At 44.8% G+C, this 27,330-nt stretch overlaps 1 protein-coding gene across 1 annotated transcript in view; it reads right to left on the reverse strand.

Annotated features, from left to right (window-relative positions):
• The window catches only part of LOC146186795 (bifunctional purine biosynthesis protein ATIC), a 37,397-nt gene that overhangs the window by 4,098 nt on the left and 5,969 nt on the right, over window positions 1–27,330 (reverse strand). The window contains exons 4-18 of the mRNA XM_084607412.1: window positions 26,925–26,991; window positions 24,020–24,108; window positions 22,769–22,847; window positions 21,650–21,722; window positions 19,075–19,231; window positions 17,658–17,783; window positions 16,389–16,496; window positions 15,648–15,733; window positions 15,004–15,093; window positions 10,965–11,093; window positions 10,078–10,170; window positions 7,328–7,401; window positions 1,623–1,731; window positions 1,448–1,507; window positions 94–189 (exon numbers count right to left, since the gene is read on the reverse strand). Coding sequence (XP_084463538.1) covers window positions 94–189; window positions 1,448–1,507; window positions 1,623–1,731; window positions 7,328–7,401; window positions 10,078–10,170; window positions 10,965–11,093; window positions 15,004–15,093; window positions 15,648–15,733; window positions 16,389–16,496; window positions 17,658–17,783; window positions 19,075–19,231; window positions 21,650–21,722; window positions 22,769–22,847; window positions 24,020–24,108; window positions 26,925–26,991 — 1,436 coding nt within the window. The remainder of the gene's footprint in view (window positions 1–93; window positions 190–1,447; window positions 1,508–1,622; window positions 1,732–7,327; window positions 7,402–10,077; window positions 10,171–10,964; window positions 11,094–15,003; window positions 15,094–15,647; window positions 15,734–16,388; window positions 16,497–17,657; window positions 17,784–19,074; window positions 19,232–21,649; window positions 21,723–22,768; window positions 22,848–24,019; window positions 24,109–26,924; window positions 26,992–27,330) is intronic.

Here is a 27,330-nt window from a genome sequence, read left to right on the forward strand (position 1 = left end):
CACCCTGTACAAACTTAGCTAGTGCCACTAGCTAAGCTCAAGTTCTTCAGGCAAGCAAGGAGGGGGCGGAGACAGGAAAAGAAAAATCCCTACCTGGCGTGCTCTGTCGATGTTGTCTCTGAATGGGAAGAAAGCGTCCGAGCTGAGAGCCACACCAGACAACTTGGCAATCCAGGCCTTCTTCTCCGCCTGCCATAACAAAGAGGCACACATATGCAGCCTACATGAGCCGAACAGAAGCATCTGTACAAGCTACACTACTGGCTGTCAAGTGAGCACCCACAGGCCTTTTGAGACTGCTAAACCCATTACAAGTCCACGGTACTCTTGCTTTTGACTAAGGCCCCACCACTTTTCTCATCTGGAAAAGTAACTCCAATAGAACTACAGTTGCACATGAACAGGATGACGATGGGCTTGTGAACAAGGAGCCACTACCAAAATAAATATGTGCAATACTCCCCGCATATTCCACTTTTAATGACCCAGCTGCCGTAATACCACTAGCATTTTACTGCCCTATTTGCTTGCAATCTTTAGTGTCATTTCATTTCATTTCATTTTATTTCCTTAAAGGCCCCAGGAAGGGGTGTTACATAAGGGGTGGGAAACATTATAAAAACATTGTTATTGTACATATTTTTTTACATTTTCAAGGAACTTTGATGAGCATGCGATAACAGCGATGTCACCTGGAAGGCCGTTCCAGTCCAACGTTATGAATGTCAAGACAAAAAGGGGGTAAAAACAACAAAAAAAACTGAGAGCAAAAGGACGGCTGAAAAGAGTTTATGCCTTCAATGAGCTGACACAGACATGCCTGGACAGGGCTCCACAAATAGACTATCAGAAAATGAAGAAAATTCCAAAGATATGTGAAATGATAGGTAATTTTGTGAACCTCAAGCGCTGTGAACTTAAATGTCTAACTTTGGCATAATGGTGCATTACTGAGCGTAACTCATTTATTATAGGCAAACGCCATGCATCATCTTCAACCATAAGTATCGTAAGTAAAAAGCAGCAGCTACTATCAATCATAAGTGACATGAATTCGTAAAATTAGCAATTGATCCTCTATTGTCCTCTGTTAAGTGTCTAGAAACCTGCTCATTTGGTCAACCTTTTGAACATGTGCACTTAAAACAAAAGGAAAAATAGGGAAAGTGGCAGATGCAAAACAACGTATGTGTGCTCTCTAAGTTTACCATACCAATTTAAGCAACAGTTTACCATCCTATCTGCCTTTAGCCTAAAGAGAAGGCAGATCAGTGACACTGGTATACTTGTGATATGGACTAACGGCACATCTCCACTACAGTTCCCGCCAGGTACAGTCATACCTGGCGGGAACTGTAGTGGACAGCAAAATTAGGGAGAAGGCAGTGAAAAGTTGGAGAAAGCATCATGTTATCATGGTTTTCCTCGGGGTGCCCATAAAACACACCTCAGTTAGCTGAGGCACTGGGTTCTCCACAGAGTTCTGGTACTGCTCCAGGGGCATGTCCTGAAAAAAAAAAGAAAAAGAAAATCAGAATGTTATGATATGTCTCAAGGCAATCAGCAAAAATAAGCTGATCTATAGTTAACAAGGAGAGATGAAAGCAATTCATGCCACATACCTGTCCGAAGACACCTCCAACGTAAACGTCAATGATGTTGGAGATCTCGGCACGCTTGACACCTTTCTTGAAGGCCATGTTCTTAATGTTGGGGTGCTGCCGCAGCCACCTGAGAGTAAGTGGCACACCTCAGAGCTCAAACAATCTGAATAACATGCACCTTATAAAAGCATGTAAAACAGGTGGGCTAGGTCAAATACTTTTTCTGGCATGGAGATCAGAGCTCTTCTACAACAAAAGTTTCAGGTAGGTATGTGGAGTTCGACATCCTAAAGTTGCACTCGAGTTATGAGAGATGCCACAGTTGAAGGCTCCAAATTAACGTCAACTGCCCGTTGTTCTTTAACGTGCCCCGACACTGCACAGTGCTTGGCCATTTTTTCTCCTCAATCGACAGGCGGCTGCCACTGGTGGGATGTGGTCCTGCAACCTTGAGCTTGACAGCCACTAAGCCACCATGACAGACCAACAAATAACTCAATCCTGGCTTAATGGAAGAGAGGACTTTGAACAATGCTAAGTTGCAGGCACTTTCTGCTCCACGCCCATGCAATTAACTGCCACAGATGCTGTCATCTTGTGGCTTGTGTCCCAAGCTCAAGTACACATGCACATATTGCTGAATCTATGCAGCCCGTGCATCCCTCCCAGTCTCTCTGAAGTAAAGTACAAGGTGAGGTCAGTGGCATCATCATCATCATCATCAGTCGGATTATACCCAGTGCATGGCAAAGGCCTCTCCAATATTACTACAACTAACCCAGTACTGTGCTAACTGCATCCATTTGACCCCTGCGAACTTCTCCCCCAACCTCATCCGCCCACTTAACTTTATGCCACCCCCTGCTATGTTTTCCTTCCCTTGAAATCCAATTGATTACTCTTGGCGACCATCAGTTATCCTCTCTTCGCACTACATGCCATGCCCATGCCCATTTCTAGTTCTTAATTTCGACTGGAATATCATTAACTTGAGTTATTTCTCCGACTCACTCTGCATGCTTCCTATCTCTTAATGTTACACCTACCCTATAGCTAAACGGGCGAGTTGGTGAAACATACTAGACGGAAAACAGCACAACTACCAATTTTCCGTTCCATAGCTCTCTGCCGTGTCTTCAGCTTAAAACCCTTTTTGTTATCCTCCACGTTTCAGCTCCCTAGGATAGTACAGGTAAGATGCAACTGTTGTATACTATCCTCTTGAGCAATACCAGTAAGCTTCTAGCCATAATCTTCGAGTACTTGCCAAATGCGCTTCATCCTAATCTCATTCACCTGATTATTTCCCTTTCATGATCTGGATCTGCGGTTACTACCTGTCCTAAGTAGACATACTCGTCAACAACTTCCAATGCTTCGCTACCTATTGTGAACTGCAGCTCCTTCCCGAGGCTGTTGAACATTACCTTAGTCTTCTGCACATTGATTTTCAAGCCTACCTTTCTGCTATTCCTGTCTAGGTCATCAATCATTCACTGCAGTTCATCCCCTGAGTTACTTAGCTAGGCAATGTCGTCAGCGAATTGCAGATTATGTAGGTATTAGCCACCAACCCTTATCCCTAGCTGCTCCCGTTCTAAGTCCCTGAATACTTTTTCTAAGCAAGCTTTAAATAGTACTGCGGAGATTGTGTCTCCTTGCCTAAAACCTTTCTTTATGGGAATTTTGTTACTTTCTTTATACAGAACTGTGGTTGCTGTGCAGCCATTATAGATATCTTCCAGTACTTTCACATACAGCTCATAAACACCCTGCTTTCTCAATGCCTGCATGACTGTCGAAGTATCAGCTGAATCAAATGCTTTTCCGTAATCATTAAGTGCTATGTATAGGGGTTGGTTATATTTCAAGCATTTTTTTATCACCCGACTGATAGTATGGATAACATCGATATTAGAGTCATCATCATCATCATCAGCCTGATTATACCCACTGCAGGGCGAAGGCCTCTCCCATATCTCTCCACTTAACCCGGTTCTGTGCTAGCTGCATCCACTTGACCCCTGCGAACTTCTTAATCTCATCCGCCCACCTAACTTTCTGTCGCCCCCTGCTACGCTTTCCTTCCCTTGGAATCCAGTTTGTTACCCTCAGCGACCATCGGTTATCCTCTCTTCGCACTACATGTCCTGCCCATGTCCATTTCTTCTTCTTAATTTCCACTAGAATGTCGTTAACTTGAGTTATTTCTCTGACCCACTCTGCACGCTTACTATCTCTTAATGTTACCCCTACCATTTTTCGTTCCAAAGCCCTCTGGGTTGTCCTCAACTTAAGCAGAACTCTCTTGGTTAGCCTCCACGTTTCAGCCCCATAGGTGAGTGCAGGCAAGATGCAACTGTTGTATACTTTCCTCTTGAGCGATACCGGTAAGCTGCTAGTCATAATCTGCGAGTGCTTGCCAAATGCGCTCCATCCCATTCTTATTCTTCTTGTTATTTCCTTTTCATGGTCCGGATCTGCGGTTACTACCTGTCCTAAGTAGATATATTCGCCTACTACTTCCAGTATTTCGCTACCTAATGTAAACTCCTGTTCCTTCCCGAGGCTGTTGAACATTACCTTAGTCTTCTGCATATTGATTTTCAAGCCTACCTTTCTACTTTTCCTGTCTAGGTCATCAATCATTATTTGCAGTTCATCTCCCGAGTTGCTTAGCAAGGCAATGTCATCAGCAAATCGCAGATTACTGAGGTATTCTCCATCTAGCCTTATCCCTAACTGCTCCCATTCCAAGTCTCTGAATACTTCCTCTAAACAAGCTGTGAATAGTACTGGGGAGATTGTGTCTCCTTGCCTAACACCTTTCTTTATGGGAATTTTGTTACTTTCTTTATGCAGAACTATGGTTGCTGTGCAGCCACTATATATATCTTCCAGCACTTTCACGTACGGCTCGTCTACCCCCTGATTTCGCAATGCGTGCATCACCGCCGAGGTTTCAACTGAGTCAAATGCTTTTTCGTAATCAATGAATGCTATGTATAAGGGCTGGTTATATTCTGCGCATTTTTCTATCACCTGATTGATGGTATGGATATGATCGATAGTAGAGTACCGTTTCCGAAACCCTGCTTGATCCTTTGCTTGATTGCAGTCTAAGGTTGTCCTGATTCTATTAGTGATTACCTTAGTAAATACCTTATACGTAACAGACAGTGAGCTGATTGGTCTGTAATTTTTAAGGTCCTTAGAGTCCCCTTTCTTGTGAATGAGGATAATGTTTGCATTCTTCCATGGTTCCGGTGCCGTCGATGACACCAGGCACTGCGAATACAAGGTGGCCAGTTTTTCTAACAGGATATCCCCCCCCCCCCCCCCGTCCTTCAGCAAATCCGTAGTTATCTGATCATCTCGAGCTGATTTTCCCCTTTTCATAGTTTCTAGTGCTTTCTTGACCTCGTCCTTCGTCACTGGTGGAACGTCTGACTGTTTTTCCCTACCGCCAATCTCATTACAGTCCTGACTACTTTGGCTACTGTAGAGATCTGTATAGAACTCCTCGGCTACTTTGACTATCTTGTCCATATTAGTGATGACGTTGCCCGCCTTGTCCCTTATCGCATACATCTGGTTTTTGCCTATGCCCAATTTCTTCTTTACCGCTTTAAGGCTTCCCCCGTTCTTTACAGCATGCTCAATTTTCTCCATGTTATACTTCCTTATATCGGCCACCTTGCGCTTATTGATTAGCTTTGATATCTCGGCCAATTCGATCTGGTCTGTTGGATTGGAAGCTTTCATACTCTGCCGTTTCTTAATCAAATCTTTCGTCTCCTTAGACAGCTTACCGGTATCCTCTCTAACTATCCTACCGCCTACTTCTACCGCGCACTCAGTAATGATATCTCTGAAATTATTGTTCCTTGCCTCTAGGGTAATGTCGCCATCCTCAGTTAGAGCTGAATACCTATTCTGTAGCGAGATCCTGAACTCTTCTGCCCTCCCCCTCACCGCTAATTCGTTGATGGGTTTCTTTCTTACTAATCTATTGCGTTCCTTCTTCAGATTTAGGCTAATTCGGGACCTCACCATCCTGTGGTCACTACATCGAACTTTCCCGATTACCTCTACATCCTGCACAATGGCGGGGGTTGAACACATTATGAAGTCGATTTCATTTTTAGTCTCTCCGTTAGGACTTTTCCATGTCCATTTTCGGTTCTTCCGTTTGCTGAAGAAGGTATTCATGATTCGTAAGTTATTGCGCTCTGCAAACTCAACTAGTAACTCCCCCCTGCTATTCCTAGAACCAATGCCATAGTCACCTACTGCCTTGCCTCCTGCCTGTTTTTTCCCTACCTTGGCATTGAAGTCGCCCATTAGTACAGTATACTGCGTCTTTACTTTTCGCATTGCCGATTCTACATCTTCATAGAAGCTTTCAACTGCCTGGTCATCATAACTACATGTAAGTGCATAGGACTGTACAACCTTCAGTTTATACCGCTTATTAAGCCTAATTACGATGCCTGCAACCCTCTCATTAATACTATAGAATTCATCTATATTACCCGCTATATACTTATTGACAAGGAAACCTGCTCCTAGTTGTCGCCTCTCTGGTAAACCTCGATAACACAGTACATGCCCATCCTTCAGTACAGTATATGCCTCATTCGGCCTCCTAACCTCACTAAGCCCTATGACATCCCATTTCATGCCCTCTAGTTCCTCTAACAGCACTGCTAAACTAGCTTCACTAGCTAGGGTTCTAGCATTAAACGTTGCCAGGGTCAGTTTCCAATGGCGGCCTGTCCAGCGGAGCCAGGCTTTCTTAGCACCCCCTGCTGCGTCACAGGTCTGACCGCCGCCGTGGTCAGTTGTTCCGCAGCCGCTGGTGACTGAGGGCCGGGGTTTTATGGAGCTTATCATAGGAGGTTGTGGCCAATTACTGCACCAGGGTGGCCAACTCCTGTTCTGGTGAGGGAGTGCGTTGCCGGAGGTGTTCACCGGCATCAGGTCGCACCCCAAACCTATATATGCAATTCCATCGACACGCGGATTTTTTTTTTTTTTTTTTTTTTTTTTTGTCATCCGGTGGAGAATTGCGCGGCACCGGGATTTGAACCCCGGTCCTCTTGCATGCGAGGCGGATGTTCTACCGCTACGCCACCGCTGCACCAGAGTATCCTTTCCAAAAGCCTGCTTGATCCTTCGGTTAATTGAATTCTAAGGTTGCCCAGATTCTATTAGCAATTACCTTAGTGAATACCTTGTATGTAACAGATAGTAAGCTGATTGGTCTATAATTTTTCAAGTCCTTAGTGTCCCCTTTCTCATGAATTAAGATAATGTTTGCATTCTTCCATGATTCTATGAAGGTCAGTTGTACTGTGGCCAATTTATCATGTGCACCTGCACATGTGTTTAGCTACCCCACATCTGAAGCGGACGGTGCCTCCTTTTAACATAGACAGATGGACAAGAAATATGGACAATAAAAAATGCTGCTGGGAACATCATGCTACCACATGTATCAATTCTACACAGCAATCTTACCAATATTCTCAATGGAGGCTGCCCAAGTGTGACCAATTACAGCCTTGAAGCATTGTTAAAACAAAGAAAAAAGAATAACGCATGCACACATTCACAGGCTACGTCTTGTCTACACTGCTCGGCTCTATTTCAGGGAAATTTGGCTGCATCGATACTCCAGTGGGCAGCTCTGCGTTTGTGTGCCTTGACAGACAACTCACCAGTTGTTAGCCTTGTCACCAGCGAGCCTTGTGCAGTGGATCCTAGACTGCTGGCCCGCACCAATACCAATAACCTGCAAATGCAAAGACAGCTCAGTCTTTCAGGGCCTGTCTCTGCAACAAATGCCTTGCAAAAAGGTGCATCAGAAAGGCACCCAACAAGAATGTCTGCTCACTGGTTCCATTTGAAGAGCTACAACATAGTCACCCAAACTACCATAGAACCAGGTTGTTATTATTACATGCATTTAATGTCCACTAGTGTTACATACAATGTTACATTGTAAATTCGTAAACAGTGTTGCAAGGAACTGTGATCAGGAGTGGTCCTGTAATCAGTTTCGTGGAATACCTAAATGCAACATGAGCAGGCGCTAGAGACTTAAGTATGATATTGTTACGGACTTGTTCTCAAACAGAGCACGGAGGAAAGAAGAAGGAAGAGGAAGAAGAAGTGTGCGCGCCGTTCAACCTTTGTCTTGTGGCACCTGTGTCGTTTCCGCTGGCCGTGTGTACCTAGCGTACTGAACAGACTAGAACATCTCGGTACCGACGCTAAGGGCGTAACATTGTGGTGGAGAAGCAGGGTAACGATCCCCGGCGCTACACGCAGCACCGATACAACTGGAGCCTCGCCGGAGTCGTCGCCTTGCGGGCCTCGAACCGCAAACCAGCGCCATGACCCGCAAGCAGCCCGTGGTGACGCGGTGATCGAGGCTGAAGACCAGCCTGCGGGCACAGCGAACAGTTCCTCGCATCACTATCGGGAGCCTCGGACTTTCGCGGGAGCGAAAAGCGAGGACGTTGACGAGTGGTTGACCCACTACCAACGGATGAGCCGCTTCAATCGATGGGACGCCGCCGCTAAGCTCGCAAACGTGGTTTTCTTCCTAACACATACGGCTCTTGTTTGGTTCGAAAACCACGAAGACTCTCTTACCACCTGGGACCATTTCGTTACCGAATTGCGTCAGTGCTTCGGCGACTGCCTTGCACGAAGGAAGCGAGCTGAATACACGCTTACGCACAGAGCTCAGCTACCTGACGAAACATGTACAACTTACATAGAGGAGGTCCTGAAGCTATGCAAAACAGCAAGCGCTAATATGACCGAAGAAGATAAAGTAGGACATCTTCTGAAGGGCATCGCAGATGATTTTTATAATTTTCTAATTGCCAAAGGTGACCTGAATGCCGTCTGTGATGTAATTCGGCATGTTCGCACATTCGAGACATTGAAGACTCGTCGCATAACGCCAAAATTTGGGCGGCTCACCAACGTTCCATCTGTGGCGAGCATTGAAGACAACTTCATGGACTTGTCGTCGACAATCCGGCAAATAGTTCGAGAGGAACTGCAGCAGTTTGAGCCCCCTGTACGGTCTCCATCATCTTTGCCCTCTGACGTTGTCGGCTCTCGAGGGCCTCCCTCCTTGCTCCCTTCGGTGCCAGTTATGAATTCTATCAATACGACACACGCGGACGCTTGCTCCAACAGCTTAACACCAAGATTCGATAGCCGCCCTGGTCACCCGCCTCGCTACGACTCGCGCCCGACTAACTTCTTGTCGCACTATGATCAGCACTATGAGTACCATCCTCAACCATCACCTGCTCGTTGTTTCCGGCGTCCAACCCGAAGACCTGAAGATGAGTTTTGCTACCCAATGCACCCTGTCTCCTCAGAGCCCTCCAGGGAACAAGGTTTTCGTCGCACAACCCCCGTGTGCCGATGCTGTGGCATTGAGGGGCGCATAGCTCGATACTACCGCAGCCGCCCACTCACCTGTTACGATCGGCCCGTCCAAAATGCTCCGCCACGTAACCGTTTCTACGACTCTAATTGGCAATGGTCCCCATATTTGTATGAATATCCCCAGACCAATGGACCGCGCAGCCACTCTCCTGCTTCCGACTGAAGTGTCTTACCACCACCTGCCTCTTCTGCACGCCGCTTTCCGTCCCCACAGCGGCGGCGGCGGTCGGCATCGCCTTTGCCGGAAAACTAGTCAGCGCGGCCGCTGGAGGTCAGGTCGCTGGAGACAGTGCGCTGCGTGAAGGAATTCCTCCATCTGTTGTTATGTTAAAGAACACGGTCTATGTGCTTGTGGATGGTGTGGTGACAATGGCTTTAGTGGATACCAGGGCAATCATTTCAATAATGAGTTTATCGTTTAAGAAGCAGTTAGGATGCAAAGTTATGTTTGTTGGGGCAGAAATGTGAATTTTCATGGTGCGGGTGGTGATGTGTTGTGTCCCCTGGGAATGTTAGTGCTTCGGTGTCCCTGGGTGGAGCGGTATTCACAGCGGAGTTTGCAGTGCTTTTGTGAGGTGAGAGTTCTCAGGCGGGCTATCCGGCGGGCTTCTTCAGCCCGGCAGAGGATCTCAGCAATCCCAGGATTGTCGTCTGTGGAGAACGGGAGGATGGTGTCGAGGATGTGTCGAGGAGACCGGGCATAGAGGAGAAAGAATGGACTGTAACTTGTTGCTTCCTGTTGGGCGGTATTGTATGCGTACATTATAAATGGTAGCACAGAGTACCAGTCCTTGTGGTCGGCGGCGACATACATTGAAAGCATGTTGGTGAAAGCATATGATGTCATAAAGAATGAGTATTATTAAAACGCAACCGCTGCTGAAAACAGCAGGCTCTTACTCTTGTGCGCTTTACAAAAATAATGAAGACTTGCTCTAAAGGCTACTGCAGTCACCACCTGCCAACAGTGTGTGGATGAAGACTGAATGCATACCTGCCCATCCTTTGCATAGCAGACAGAGTTGGACTGGGTGTACTTGAGAGCTATGGTGGCCACTATCAGATCCCGGATAGCAGCCTCGGGCAACTAGGAAGAAGCAGGCAAACGTTCACCATCAGTAAACATCTACAATGATGACCCACCTCAGCAGTACTTATGCACACCAACACCACATGGACAGTAACTATCCGAGCCTTGTTTTGGCAAACAGTGACTAAAAAGGTACTGGGAACAAGAATAACTACATTGTTATTGTGAGAACGAAGCAAACATGACGTCATAATAAACGTGTTCGTGTTGCTCATGTGAGTCGTCCTGTTTACCACTTGTTGGGTGACTCCGGTAAACCCCAGGTGGACAACAAGTGGTGACGAGGCTCGGATGAAGAGGGGTTGTTCTTGGCGAAAACTGAATCTTTTATGCTTCCCTACCAGCAAAAGAAGCACTTATTGGTGGCAAAAAGTGAATTTAATAGTACTGTATCTTTTTTCCCACCATTTTACTCACTCATGATGTCCTTGCCAAAAAAAAAAGAACCCATTATCACATTGTTGTTGCACTTTGTCACACTTTGCCTATTAAAATCGGCTAGTGACACTGGCCATTAAAGTGGCCACCGCAGAAACCATCACCTCCAATAAATTTGCACGTAGTTGAACTCTCAAAGCTTTTCTTTAAGTCTTTAACCCCTCCAAATTTTCGTCAGGCCTAAGATATGCATGTGAAAACATGCCATTCTCAGCTGACGACCCCTCTCCCTGCAACAGCCACACTACAGCATCAGGGATTATGCCTGCACTGATGAATAGTCACATCAGGAACACTAAGCATCAAGTGTCTGCACAAATAGGCCAATCTCAAGAGAAGTGCTTAGTACTCACATCCTTGTTCTTCGAAACGATGTTGCTGAAGAGGTTACGATCAATTTTGGCATCATTGCGGCGTTGCTCCAGTGTCAGCCCAAACAGTGTGCGGGACTCCATGGGTGCTGGCTCGTAGCTTGCATCAATCTGGGAGAAGCACAATGCAATGTCTTTTGCAGTACATACATCAGGAATCTTGCACCTCAGAGCACAGCACGCTTGCAAGCTAACGCCATATGCTCAAACGGTTACGGAATAACTGCAGCAAGTCTAGTCTCTCTCATCATCATCATCAGCAGCAGCAGCAGCAGCAGTGGCCTGACTATACCCACTGCAGGGCGAAGGCCTCTCCCATATTTCTTCAATTAACCCGGTTCTGTGCTAGCAGCATCCACTTGACCCCTGCGAACTTCTTAACCTCATCAGCCCACCTACCCTTCCGCCGCCCAGAATCCAGTTTGTTACCTTAAGCGACCATCGGTTATCCTCTTTTCGCACTACATGTCCTGCCCATGCCCATTTCTCTCTATGCACTGGAGAACCAAATGTAAAGATTGCCCAAATTGCTTTATGATTCTTTGCCCCCCTGCAGTGCTCGACTGTTGTGCCAAAGAACACTAGCTTAACCTCAGCTGCCATAGCCGCAGTTCAATGGAGGCGAAAGAAACACAAGACATGTTAAAAAACCCCAGGTGGCTGAACTTAATCTGGAGCGTTAAACCATATGTACCATATCATGCCATTTTAGGATCCTTCAGAAAATTTGGTTTGCTCAGGAAAAAAATAAACATTTATTTGAGGGAGTAAGGTGATGTGCTTAGCATTCAACCTATTCCTTCCGACAACGAAACTCTTTTATTCTATGCAAGTAAGCATATCTAATCAACGACACACTGCCAAAAAAAAAGGTTTGCTTGGTCCATCGGGTTCAAGTCCCCAAGCGACTCATGCTGTGAGGGACACCGTAGTAGAGGGCTATGGAGTAATTTCTATCACCTGGGGTTCTTTAACATGCACTGACATTGCACAGTACACGGGCGTTTTACTTTCTGCCTCCACTGAAAAGCAACCGAGCATCATAACCACTGAGCCACCCCGGAGAGACACTGCCAAAAAAAGTGCATAAGCATAGGTAATACAGTCGAACCCGGATATATCGAACTCGAAGGGGATCGTGAAATAGTTCGATATATCGATAATTCGATATACAAAAATCGGCTTGTGATGGCTCTTACTATGCGAAAAAACGATACCGTATTTGTCGCGTAATCAACCCACTCGCATAATGAACCCACCTTTCACTTTTGCGCCCGAGAATTTGGAAAGCGAAAAAAAAAAAGCGTTAAGGCCAGCTCGCTCACATGCAAGCGATTGAGCGATCTCAGCCACCAGCGACAGAGCGAAAAATTTCCAACTTGTTGGAACTGCGTCCCTCTCGCCGCTCGAGCCACCGCGGCAGCGTCAGCGGAACAAGGTATCTGTGTCGCCAGGCAGAAATCGCGAGCGCGCACTCCGTTTCGGTCGTCTCATCCACAGCTCATTTCTTGGCAGCGTGCCAAGATGCTGCGCAGCGATAACGTCGCGGCGGCGTTTATCGTCTGATAGCTCCTGCTGTGGCGGGGAGCGAACTTGGCGGCAGAGTACCCGTGATGGCTTGATTGCACAAGCCTGGTTCCATTTATCACGCCGCGCTTGGCGCGGGTGTCATGATCGCAGCTGACCGCGTGCTTTCGTTGATTCATAGGTGCAAAAACAAACGACCCCCCCCCCCCCCCCCCCCCCCCCAAAAAAAAACGCTTTTTAACGTCCACAGTCGGCCATATCTTACGCTGCGCCCCGCGTACAGCACAGCGATAAGAATAGATAACTCTCGCAAAAAAAAAAAAAAAAAAAAAACACAAAGAGAGAGGGAGGCTTCTTACCGTCCGCAGGCGCCATAGCCACGTCAGCCGCCGCGCGCAGTGTTCGCAACACACGCTGGACAAAGCGTCCGACCTCTATCTGAAAACGGGCTGAGCTGGCTTGACGCATGCGTAAGCGCGTGCTGAAGGAAAGAGATAGCTCGGCAAAAGAATGGGCACACCCACGCACATCTTGCAAACGTCATGTACTGGCGCGCGGGAAAGGATAACTGCAGATGCGCGCACGCCTTTGGGGTATGGGCGCGGGGCTGCCCAGACCAGCCGTCGCTGAACTGTCCCCTCATTCCTTCGGCGCATGGCTTGAAAACATCACGCGGCAAACGGCCAAGGGTGATGCGATCGTCTTTGGGGAAGGCACACTTTCCAGTGCGTGGTGCGGAGTTTGATATATCGAACGGCCGGTGAAATTGAGTTCGATATATGACGCGGCTTTCCTATACTTTTACATGGGATCTTCAAGGGGATATTCCGTGAGTTCGATATAACCAAAATTCGATATATCCGGGTTCGATATAACCGGGTTCCACTGTAAAAGCAACAATCAGCATTGAACAAGAAGCACTATAAAAAAGGCCAAGAACAAACATGCATCTTCAGTCCATCTTTTCCCTTCGCCTATCGCAGTGGTTCAGTGGTTACAGCATTAAGCTGCTGCACATGAGGGTATGGGGTGGAATGCCAGATGCAGCAGCAGTGTTTCAATGGAGGCAAAAAGGTCCCCAATGTGCTTTGCGCTGCCGATGTTTATGTTAACGAACCCACAGAGCCACAATTAATCTAAACCTCGATAACTGTGTTACTACCTCCTCCTTTCACTTCGCACCTTCCCTCATGGTATAGTTGAGGTGGTTTCCACCAAAGTAAGGAAGTCCACTGCACTCTTCCTTTATGCACAAACAGTTCCCGTTTAAGGTCCACTGACTACCCCGGTCGAAAATATTTTCTACACTGGTGACTGTGAGGCACTGTCCCCAAAAAGCACAGCCCCAAAACGTTTTTGAAAATGCTAATTAATAGCAGCGTTACAGCCATATAAATCAAGCCATTTTACAGGGCTGCTCTCTCTCTACCTCCTCTGCAATGTTTTTATTCTCCTGCCTTGTCATCTAGACTCTTCTCTTGCCTTGTCAACTAGACTCCACAAGCGAAATTCGTCTGCCTTTTCTGATGCTGGCAAAAGGCGTGGAGTCGTGGCCTTGCCTTGCGAGGTTTTTTTCTTCTTCCTTTTTGCTTTTGCTTGTGCATAGGATCAAATGTCTTCGCTAGGAGAAAAAGCCAGCGCGTCTTAGAGCAAGCTGTGCTTGGATTGCCTTGATCTTCTGTTCGCCGTTGGAATTAGGAAGTTCACGATCGTCCTTGCAATAAAGTGGACCGTACCTCAAGTGTCTGTTTGGAAATAATGCAGCATGTCTCAACACAGTGAAGCGACATTAAGACACGATGCCCTGAATCCTTCACTTTCATCTGATCGACGGACACTGAAAAGTGCACTCACAAGTGGGTAACACAGTGCATTAAACCTGCCTTTCAATCACAAGGTGTGATTGCCTTCAGTTAGAGAAAGGGACCAATGGATGCCATCTGTGCGGAGCACAGCATCATGGTGCTTCAGATGCCAGCACATGAGGAGGCTCAGCTCTCCAAAAGGCAGGATTACAGGACTTTTTGGGGGCATGCATCGATGTAGTGTTTTGCAGAGACCACCTTAGATACCTGATGGTGATCAAAGCAGTAGGCTTGTTCATTTAAAATGTCAAGACCCTGGTCAGAGGCCTTTTAAAACACACACAAAGATGTTTTGGTCGTTTGGTTTGTGGGGTTTAACGTCCCAAAGTGAATCAGGCTAGGAAGAAGCTTCGCGAAAGGTTTTCTCAAGCAAAGCCAGTGAATAAAATGTGCTGGTATTGTTGCAGTAGCTGTAGTAATAAACTTAATTATATTGTATAAAGTGGTAAGAGGTAGGTAGGCAAGCCACATAGGTTGCATCACCTGTTATTAGTGATGACACAAAAGGCTAAAGTACACACAGGGCTAGGGCAAGGCCACCTGACTGCCCAGCTTGAAACATTTGAAACATTTTAAAGAAGGCATAGAAGCAACACTTTGGAACAAGCCTACATTTAAAGAAGCCTTGCCTTGAGCACGCAGTAGTTTCCGCCTTTCTTCTTGCCCAAGATAGCCAGAGCTTCGTCCGTGTAACCAGGTGCAATCACACCATCAGAAACCTGTGACAAAAACCAACGAGAAATTGAAATTTATTAGGCCTGCGAGCTGAGTACCAAGTCAGCTGGTGCATTACTAAGCGTATAAAGGGGCAGAAACAGTATGTGGTGAACAATAAAACTACCGCTACTGACACCCAACTTGTAATGCACAAAGCAAACACTTTACAGCAACACAGCATGCAATCTTTCAGTTATGAGGTAGGCAGTGCACGCAGCGGTTTGCGTGTACAGTGTAATGCTTGCTCGTGGCTGCACCTGCGACCTATGACTCTGCACAGAGCAACTAAAACATTCCGACTACAGAAAGCACCTTTATTTGCTACAGCAGTTTAATTTGGGCTAATGCTACTAATCTGAATACTAGCTTTACCACAAAGGAGAAAGAGTTAAAAACACTTATCACAATATCTAATTCTGTGCTGCGAGTTCTATGCCCTTGTCTTTTGCTCCAAAACCAGTACTATTATGTACCTATCAGCTACTCATTCCACTACAATCCCAACTTTTAATATCTAGCCTCAAGCACAAAGTTTTTTCAATAACTATACACGTACCTCCCGTGACACAATCCTGGCCGTTGCTGCATCACACTCATCTGACAGGGCCAAAAAGTCTCCAAATGAAGACATGCGGTCCGCACCTGAAAGCAATACAGCAGAACTGATGCCTGTGGAGCATTTGGCGATGACTCTTGCCAATGAATCAGGAAACCTCGTATGTTACACTGACAAAGAAACAACATGAATTTCTATGCTGCAAGACCAGTTTATGCAAGCACTTACATTACTGGATGTACCATATTTACACAAACTAAGCCTATAATTGTACGCCCTGGGGAGAGTCATGGAGCAAACACAATATTGTAACAATGCCATAGTATTTGCCTCCACCGGTGGTTCCATGCATTGGTTTAAACTGTACGCCGTCCCTCCCCTGCCCGAACATCTGTTTTTCAAATTTAAAGGGCAGGTAGACTTACAGTAAAGTAAATATGATACATGATTTTGTTATGGTATAATGTTAACACAGTGCATCAAGACGTCTTAGCCAAGCACCACATCACACTAAAGCACTGTTATCGGAGATGGTGTTAGGAAAAGTTACTTCAAAGCGTTTATTTGCAGGAAAAATGAAAGATAGGTATGCCTCCAGCAGATGGCCAGCAATAATGCAGCATTTTAAGGTGACTCTTGAGCAGTAGACACTTAATGAGATTAACACAGGTTTCCATTTGCGCAAGCATGGTGGGACAGCAGCGGTAAGAAAAATGCATGGCCTCGACTAGCTGCACTCACCACGAGCTCTGGCATAGGCAGTGGCAATGGGGGTCAGGTCATTGTACAGGTCATCCACCATGCAGAGCTTGGCTTCGTCACGCGACAGCGGCACTCCAACAGCCGCACCTGCGGAGAGAAGCAGTCAATGTTAGACCCCAGATTCCCTAATCACAATTCATGGAGTATGTTCCAAAAAGACAAAAAACGGGCGGCACTAATTGCTAAGAGCAGAGACATTAGACTGCCAACCAAGATCCGTATAATGCATGCTATGGTCTTTCCAGTTGTGATGTATGGATGCGAGAGTTGGACTGTGAAGAAGGCTGGCCGCCGAAGAATTGACGCGTTTGAATTGTGGTGCTGGCGAAGACTCTTGAGAGTTCCTTGGACTGCCAGAAGATCAAATCAGTCGATATTGTCGACCATAAACCCTGACTGCTAAATGGAGGTTCAAATTCTTAAGTTAAAGCTCAGCTACTTTGGTCATCTGATGAGAAGAGAGGAGTCGCTGGAGAAAGATTTGATGTTGGGAAAGGTTGAAGGTCACCGGAGAAGGGGTAGGCAGCGAACGCGGTGGTTAGATGGCATCCTCGAGGCACTGCAGATGAAGTTATGTAATGCTAGGAAGACAGTGGGAGACCAGAAAGCGTGGCGTGATATGGTCCATAGGGTCACGAAGAGTCGGACACGACTGAACTGAACTGAATCACTGCCTCATTTTGTTGTTCTTGCACAGTTTACGCTCACATCTCATAATACATTAGCCTGCTCAGATTGCACCATTCCCGGGTCAAGAGAAATTTAAAACACTGTGTTGGACGTATTTTGCATCTCTAATACAGAAAAGCAAGCATGCCTCAGCTCCTGCCTTTCCTTTCTGAGTTCTGGATTAATAATCATACCGTAACTGTTTGCAACAGAGTGCTTCCTGATACAGCCAGTTTTTTGATTGCGTTCCAATATGAGTTCTGCTCATCTGCACTCTCGTTCCTGCATGCATGTCGGAAAAGGCACAGAAGCTGGCATGGAAGGTTTTCCAGTGCATTCTGAAAGCTGTTGGGGTTCCCTTTGGGGACCTATGCCTTAAGCCAAGCCCTTTGGTGAAAAATCCTTGCATGTACATACCCTTCCTAAACAACACAGTTCACACAGAGCTATCCTGTAAAGAATGTACATATTGGTATGCATGCACACACACATGCAACATGCATACAATAATTTCAGTGAAACACACATGATGGCAGTCAGTATACAATGTCTGTATGGAGACCGACAACAAGGACAGACCTGCAGGGCTGACGTGCTTGAAGGAAGTTGCAGCAGGAATGCCCAGAGCAGCCTTGAGCTCCTTCACCAACTGCCAGGCATTGAGGGCATCGCAAAGGTTGATAAAGCCTGGGGAGCCGTTCAGAACTGCAAGTACCACGGGAAATGAATTACTGCGTATTGTCTCGAAATATTCCCATGTGCAGTGAGATCAGCAGTTATCTTCAAGCACTGTCTACACTTATGAAGCTACCTGTCAGAGCAGAACAGCCGCTGCACTACACAGCACTGATGGCCAACACTGCAATATTAAGAACAAGCTAGTGCAGCTGCTTCTCTCTGTTTGATCCAGCAACACTAGTGTGGATCTATTTACAACAAGCACCACGTTTTGGCATGACTTGCATGCACAATTACAGTCATGCGATAAACTCCCAAGGAAATTTTGAGGTTTGTTGGTTTATAGGGTTTAACGTCCCAAAGCAAATCATTCTATGAGCAATACCATAGTGAACAGCTCCGGAAACTTATTAAGCACCTTTGGGTTCATTAAAGTTGCACTGATATTGCACACTACACAGGCGCCTTGCTTTTTAGCCTGCACTGAAAACTGAAAAGTGGCTGCCGCGTCCGGGGTCAAACTTGCGTCCTTGACATCGGCAGTCGAGCGCCCTAACTACAGAGACGCAGCAACGGGGCAAGAAAACTTTGACGTACTGTCAAGAAGTGATATCAAAATCACAGGAATCTGACCTTGTCTCCAGTTCACTGCTCTGAAAGCAAAAATTTATGTTTGAGACACTGACTTCTCCCTCTTCTTCCTCCATTTTGTTATGCACCTGATGTGCTGCATTTGCTTTTATTTGCATCTGTTGGCTCTCTGTACCTGCAGTCAGGCAGTACCAGGGTCTGCCAATTACTGTGCAGTCAGTCTGCCTAGTCGACAGAATGCTCACTACTTTCAGGTTGATAGCCCTGCAGACGCTACTTCCACTGTGCACGAGTATGAGTGCACGCACTCCACATATGAGTGCAGATGTGCAAGAGTGTGCACGTATGTTTCCACAGCACTGAAAGCGTAAGCTTTCATCCAGCCTAATTACACCCCGATGCAAGGCAGCATCCTTCGATGTTCTAGTAAATGCTGCAGCGGTGAGTGGAACAGAGGTTATCATTTTCTGTTTGCTTTTGGTGGCATATAAAAAGGCCTGAGACCATATGTGCAAGTCAGTCTCAAGTTTGCTAAAGTCCACAAAGCTTGGCTGAGCGAACAGTGTTTTCTCTGCTGTTGTAGACACACACAAGATGGTGTGTAATTGATGCAGAAGCAAGCTCGTGTGAGAAATGAATTTCACTGAAGAAATCAGAATATGCACACAGTTCTTTTGCAGCTGCACTGCCGCATTCAGGTCATAACTACAAGTCAAACGTAACATACCACTGACTGGCAGCTTGGGCAGGTTGGTGCACAGCTGTGCTGGGACCTGGTGTGGGTTGGTGCCATAGCGGAGGGGCAGGCAGGCCACTCCGGTTAGGTACTGCTTGCGGAAGTAGTCAGAGATGGCTGCATCGTACTGGGCCGTGTGGAGGAAAGCCTGCACACACCATAAACCTAGGTCATTCCGGGGAAAACAGCAGCAAGTGTGAGTAATACACTAGAACACCTTTATAGTAAAGTCACTTGGACCGGCATAAATCTTTACTATATCAGGGTCTTTACTATATCTGTTGTTGGTGATGACATGACCATGAAGATAGCGTCTGGTAATTAAATGGCTACTTGCTAAGCATATCTTGCTGCTTTAAGAACAAGCACTCTAAAATACCTTCCAACCATTTCTTACCATAATTTGTGCTATTTACTTTTTTTCAGTTATAACATTTTTTTGTTTACATCTTGTGGAAGTACCTCTTTAGCGTGAATGCAGCATGGCTATGAATACAACCGAACTTGATTTCATATGAAAACAAAAGCCTTGCATGATCACGATGTCGTTTTCTGCTGTTTTTGTCATTTAAGAGGCAGTAAAGAAATGTAAGCGACAGTCAAGTGTGGCAAAACCTCACATGCCACGCCTCCATTTCTTGCCACTACAGCCCCATACCTTGCACTGCACAGTGCTGTGAATGTTTGGCCATTTCTTGCCTTCCCTATTTCTTACTACACTTTTACTCTTACTTTCTGAATGGACCGCTTCACTTTCTTCCACGTTGGTAGCCAGCTTTACTTTTTCTTTCCTACACGCTGCATGTTTTCCCTCACAGCTCTAAGGTCTACGTAAAGCTGGCTTCTCGTTGCAGCTCGCGTGTCTGGTGGTAAAGCCATTAAAAAAAATAAAACACTGGGCGTTATTGTTTTGTTTTGTTCTTCAAAAAGATTTTTTTTTTTGTGTGTGTGATTCTAGGTAGCGCGCATGCGGAAATGCAATTTTATGAGGCGTACGTTTCTGCGGCCAGACACACTTTAATATAACAGAGTTTGACCAAAAATGTATATACTGTAATGGGGAAAAAATGTACCTATGGAAGACGAACTGGGACTTTAGTTTTACTTTACTATATCCGAGTTTACTATAAAGGGGTTCTACAAAGTCCAGTGAAGCCGTTGTGTCGAGCCTCTACAAAAGCGTATCTAGCACAGGCAGTCACATAACCCAAGCCTCTAAACACCATGGGTAAGACACAGGGATAAACGGGCACCAGTATCAAAACAAAAGTAAGAGATTCATTTCTGACATCTGGGCATCAGCGCACCAGTCTTAGCTCTCATTTTTATTGCAAAAGCAATACTACAACAGCCAAAGCAAGACCTTGGGTGGTCTCAGCTACACCATGAAAAGGCAGCTACACAGTGAAGAGACATAGCTATGCAGTGAAGAGGTGCAGCTACGGTTTTCTCAAAAAAATCAGCCTGCCATGGCATTTGAATTCATGTTACCCTTATGCCACGGGCAGGAGCTGCCAACTCGGGTCTCTCCTTTCATTTGGGAAGGTGATGAATCAACTGCCAGAACCGTTTGCATTCTCATTACCCCTATGACACAAGGCACGTCCATGCAGCTTGGTTGAAGCGTGACTTTATATATGGGCTGGTAGTTTATGCTCTCGCGTCATACCCTTAAAGGATGAGCTTAAGTGTCCCCAGTAATGTTGCACTATACACTGATAAGGCCATGATAGGGGAATAATGTAGCAAGCAAAAGAAGCTTCCGCCGTTGCTTTCGCAATTCAACTAGGGTTAACCAGAGCTAAACCACTACTAATTTTTTTTTGTCATGATGTTCATAAAGTTTGTGAACTGACCATGAAAACAGCTCTCCCCTTTACAGTGCACTCAGCACTGAACAAAATAGAAAAGGTGTAGTAAGCATAAAAACTGGTCAAGAAAGAAGATAGAATGACACATGTACTTGACACATTGATGAATAAGCAAAATTTAGTGCTACTTCAGTGAAACCACAGCATTATATGCAAGTAACTATAGGGAACAAGCAATAAAATGTTAGCAGCGATTTTACTATTATACTCATCATTCATGCTGTTAGGAAAGACTCTGAGAACTGCTCTCTTTATAATTCCTTCTAAATACCGAGGCATCAAAGCTTAACATATGATTAAAGCCAATATTATTTCAAAAATCAGCAAAGATGGAAGGAAAGGGGAAAGGACAGCCTGTTACCTACCGCTTATAAAGGCCCGATACCCACCCACCCTCCAGGTGAGACTCAATAGTGCGCACACGATGTGCCTTCTAACTTTGCACCCTCCAGGCTAGCAGCACACACTTCCATCACCTTGGACAACTAAAAAGTGCAAAATGCAAAAGTGTTTCTAAAATGTACTTTATGCTGAGTCAGCTGAAACAATGTGGCCTGCTTCAAAAAGGTGCTTTTTCTCTTACCACAGGATAACCAGGAAGCCCCAATAAAGTTTTTGCAAAAGATATAAATCCGGCCGGACCAAATTTCTGTTAACCCTCAACAGGCAAGGTATGATGGGAAGATGTTGCACACCTTCACAGCTAGCCGCCGCCTCGTCTCCAGACTGGTCTGACGAGTTGGTGATGAAAGCAACTCCTGGGCAACCCTGGGAAGCAAAACGCCACGCTAAGTAATACGCCAGTTTCTTTTACACCCATGATCAAGCACGCAAGTAAATGCTTTTGTACTAGAACAGCAGGCTCCTCCTCAGTTCATGCTTCACCTACATTAAAACGCCAACAGCCAGCAAAATGAAGGAGAGCATAGAGGAATGCCTCTGTCTTTCTTTCCAGTTTGCGGTGCTGATGAGAGAGATTAAAACTAAAGTTAAAAAAGAAAAATATTCCCCTATGCTCTCGGTTTTGATGACTGTTGGCTTCCTTCATGCATATATCAAAAAGGGCCCTTCATTTCCCTTTGCTTGTCCTCATGCTTCATTTTGTATGCACAAGACCATGCAAGAAAAAATGCAAAACTGGCTACTTTTAAGAAATGGTTGGCTGTCTTTGTCGAACTGTGTGAACCGTGACTATGTCCAGTGCCCTTTTTTGATGATGTCACCATCTACATTTTAATGAACGTTGCTAGGCTAGTTGGTGACAGTTCAGCTTGGGTAAAAGCTGCGAGAACACACCCAAACACAAGAAAGGCGACAGGGCTGAGCCACTATGACAGGGCCGATTTTGTTTTAGCAAATCTCAACATGCCTCACACATAGTCAAAATTTTTTCAATACCCTCACAATCTGCAATCACTATCACTAAAATCGGTTATTGCTCTTTTCAGTTTCTCAAACAAAAGCACTGCTAAAAGAAGATGCTTGCTATGGAAGTAGACAGTGCAAACCTGTGAGCAATAAGGAGGTCGCAATTATATGCATGCTCTGCTACGCATATAATGCATGCTCTGCTACGCTTTTTCCACCGAAAACTTTAGACACACATTGCCATTCTTTTTGATCTCCCTGCAGAGTTGGCGGCCTCAGCTTAGCAGATACTTCCTTAGTGTAGTTTGCAGTGAGAATTACTAGCTTCTAAGCAATACTGCTTGTCTTGACATGAACAGCATCTTTGATTCTAACTGATGGCGCTGATCCGCAGAAGGCTATGCCCCGGTTTGGTTAGGATGCAGTGGCATTTGAAATAAACTTACACGTCATAATCGGCAGGGTCGCAAATGATTGTGACACGCTCATGGTTCTTGGCAGCTGCCCTTAGCAGAGTGACACCACCTGAAACGACAGAACACGTTGCCATGCTGGATGTTATAGTCAATGCACTGCATGGATGCTCTATGAAAGTCTCTTCATATGTGCAATGAGGAACAAAGCGTAGCCGCTCTTTCAGAGGTATGCTCGCCTTGGTAGGGAAGAGAAGTGACCAGCAAACAGCATGAGACCAATGAGGAGCAACTTCAATGAAGCATTTACAAATGACATGACAAATACAGTTGACCCTCAGTAACTATAACTCAAAGGGAACTGAGAATTTGTTTAATATAAAAGGCTATTTATATATTATGAGTGGACACTAATGGCATCAATGTGCCAGTTCTAATAACTAACCCAAAAATCTGAATTGAGCGAGTTCAATTTAAGATTTTGCAGTACCTGCAATGCTGTCACAGTCAAAGAAATAAGAACTAAGAGCTAAGAATTATATGGTAGCTGCAAATCCTAGCTTCCTTTCTTCCTACCATGTCTCTAATAGGAAGTGTGAAAAGGAAGTGCTTCTTACGCAAACTTTGGGAACTTGAGAAAGACAGATGCAAAGTGAGATGCGGGTAAATGTGGGACCAAAATTTGTCAGATTTTTGTTTCATCTTCACCTCCTAAAAGAACAATGATGCTGGCTTTGACGCACTGCAAAATTTTGCAATGTGGCGATTGGTTTAATGGCAGTTTATTTGTGTGCGGGCCTAGTCTTTCATCATGTATCTCGGTGGCAGATAAAATACGAACACTGCGGATGACTAAAAAAGCATGAGAAAACTGCAGTTAAGGGAGACTACATACTAATGCAGTTAGCTTTCACTTCAACTGCATGATGACCACATAATGGTCTTGAGCGATGCAGTGTCTATGTATCACACCTGTATTTCTTGTCCAGCAGATAATATTTTTGCAACCTTGCATTCATGTTTTTGCTGGTCTGGTTTATTTATGGGGTTTAACGCCTCAAAATGACTCAGGCTATGAGAGATGATGTAATGGAGGGCTGCAGAAGTTTCGACCACTTGGGGTTCTTTAATGTGCACTGACATCGCACAGCACGCGGGCACCTAGCTTTTCGCCTTCATCAAAAAGCGGCTGCCATGGCCGTGATTCGATCTCACATCCTTGGGCACATAAATTTGTGTCACTGCTATCCTGTTTGAATTTTATTTGGTGCTGACAGTACGTACCAATATCCACCTGCTCCACTGCTTCAGCCACGGTGGTGTTGGGCTTTGAGATGGCCTCCACAAATGGGTAAAGGTTGCACACAACCACACTGCACGCAGCAACAAGAACCAGATGCACGACGTCAGTAAATGTCAACTGATCACCAAACTACAGTTTCATAAAAATAAAATAAAATTTCAGGCCAGCAAAACTTATTGACTGGTGTTGTAATGTGGGTAGGAATGAAATACACAGAATTAACATCTCCAGGCACGAAATACTAAATAAATGTCAGATTAATATGGACTAAATCCAAAAATATTGTCACCATAAGCCAGATCATGTGCTCTACAAATTACTGCCTTGCGCTAATCATGACCACCTTATAGCAGCCAATTTGCAAGCTACAACTATAAAGCAGTTGGTGCACATCGCAACCTCTGTTGCAACCTTACTGTGCAGGTCCTTGCTTGTAGCTATCACAGTTAAGGTGGTGCGAGGTATTGTAGCACTACAAAGAATGCCAGTACAGAAAAGTATCACAGAGCTGTCAGCATACACCTGTGTCAACATGATGTGATTTTATGTCGTATGCGTGCATACTTATTTCCAACATTACAGAAGGTACTTTTTTTTTCTTTTGCTCTGCATTAATATAAGGCACAGATTTTGCCTTCCTGAAATAGTTATTTCTGGCATTAAATTACATCGGAGAACACAGACTGCTGATTGCAGCCCGTATTCAAATGCAGAAGTCTATCACATTACTTTTGCAAGTTTTTATTATTTATTATTGTTTATTTAGAAAAACTGCCAATCTCATCTAGGGTTACTGCAGAAAGGACACATATAAGATTTGCAAGTACATCTAACACATTGTAATGGGCCAGGTTTGGCAACATGTTAATGTTAGCAGCAACGGTAGTGGTTTGGGTAACAGGGTAATAAGGTGTAAAAAGGGAAAATGGGTTTATAAATACACATATACATATTATTTATACACTTCGAAATAAATATGAAAGAGAAAACCAGCACCAGACAAACTCTGAGGAAATAATAACAACGGCATTGGTTCTTGCAATAATGTTTCTTATAAAGGATTCACAAGCAATGAAAGAAAGCTATCAATTTATGGACTGTTAAGAATTGACGGATCTAGGCTATTCCATTCCCTTATGGCTTATGGGAAATATAAAAATTTGAAGCAATCAGTACGAGACGGCATGTTCAGTGAGTATTAGTGAATGCTTATGCCTTGTGCTCCTTGTTGTATCATAGCTAATGTTATTTATGTTTATCTGCTTGTGAATTAGCTGATACATGAACTTTGAACATGTTAATTTGGCTCTGTTTTCAAGAGCTACAATCTTAGCATTCTTAAGTGGCTCAGCTGAAGAACCTGTTAATTTTTATTTAAAAAAAATAGACCTCACTGCCTTCCTTTGCAATCACTCCAGCTTGTGAATGTGTTCTTTAGTAAATGGGAACCAAGTGATGTTAGCATATCTAGGGTGGATCTGATGAACATGTTGTAGGCTAGTGTAATTTTGTTAGATAACCATGCTTTTTGAAGGCATCTTTTAAGGAATAGTAGTAATTTCAGGGTTCTATACACATGATGCTATTTATATGAGAGTCCCACATAAAGTCTTCTGACAGCATCACACAAAGATATTTATTTTTGTGGACTGCAGTCAGTAGGGTGTCAATGATACTATATTCCAAATGTGAACGCTTTCTTTTCCTTGTTATTCTTAATACAGCCTTTGACTTCAACAGAGTTTATAAAGTACAGTTTAATACATTTTTTTATTTTAATAGTTTTTGGCTGCTAATCTAAAAATAACTGCTTTGTGTTTGCATGGCTGCATTTGCATTACAGGTCTGCCTCTGCACATTATCAAAAAGTGCACTTGGAACATATACTCCAAGATCAAAACCAAATTACTATAAGTCAGCTGAAAGATCAGAAAACAAACAAGGGCGATGTCTTTGTTAATAATTAAAGAGCTTCACACATTTCCTTTCCCCTTTCATTCATATCTTTAGGCAGCTACATACAAAGAAACATACCACATCGACTAAAAACACTGCACCCTGCTCAGAGTCCATTTTTTTAAGTGCATTGGCACAAAAACCTCAAATCTCAGATGTTGCAGACGTTTGTCGATTCGAAGCCTCTCTTTCCGACTTTGATGAGTGGAAGCTTGGGACAAACTGTGCCGCGCACATGTCTTATCCGATGAGGAGGAGACGCGTTGCACAGCTCTAGCCAAGAAGCAGATGGTAGAGCACGCCTTACAGATCGTACAAGGGAGGCTGACAAGCCATGCATCTCGTACGAATATCTGTGCTCAGAAATGGCTAAATGCATGGAATACACGTATAAACAAGGCTGTTTCCCTGTCAGCCATGCTTATAGCATTAGCTTATGTGCCATGCCATTCTGCCCCACTCCCAAGCAAGCAGTGCTTTTTCAACACCAGAGAGACCTTTAAATCATGGCAAAGCTAGAGTACCAACAATGAAGGGACTGATAGATTTGTGACCGTTTTGTGACCCCTGTAAGCTGCAAGCACACAATCTATACTAGGCCAAGAAGTACAAGGCTGCATGCCATGCCCACTGGACATTCTTGCTGAAGGTAAGGAGGCATATTTAAGGGTCTAGTTAACAATAGCTGTTTAGTACCGGCAAGTAGCAAGCACAGTGTCCATACCATGAAAAACTTGACACATATCAAAGCAACTGAAATATGAAACTGGACAATAAGCCTGGAGATCACCTGTCAGGACAGGTGACAACAGCAGCATGAAAACATGCAGATACTGTGTGAAATAAAAATGAAAACTGGTGATGGTATGTTACATTCCTTCAACAATACATTTGTGCATTGGAAATCTCACGTTTGGTAGCACAGCTTACCTGACGTATTCAAAGCTCTGCTTCTTCATATCGGCAAGGTCACTGTCAATCTTGCGTGCCAGGATACCTAGTCAGTGCAAAACATACCCACATAAATTTGGCTGCTGTTTACCACTTGAGCAAGACAAAACAAATCATGTGCTGCACAATTTTATAAACACATATATACTGACAAAATTCTTGCACTTTATGATTTCAGACAACATAATTTCCAGACTCAGCTCTCCTGGTTCCCACTTTGTATTGCCTTTGCACGCTCTTACTATCACATTCCTTTGGGCACAAATAGCGATCGAAACAGACCTCACCTTCTCATTCAGTGCACATTTGTATTGTAACGAACTAAAATGCAGGCTGAAACTGCTACACTCAGTTTGAACAGCTGGCAAGCAACTAAGTGCAACTT

The sequence above is a fragment of the Amblyomma maculatum genome, chromosome 6 (genome assembly GCF_055883805.1).
Source record: "Amblyomma maculatum isolate TAMU_Amacu chromosome 6, ASM5588380v1, whole genome shotgun sequence".
Taxonomy (NCBI): Eukaryota; Metazoa; Arthropoda; class Arachnida; order Ixodida; family Ixodidae; genus Amblyomma; species Amblyomma maculatum.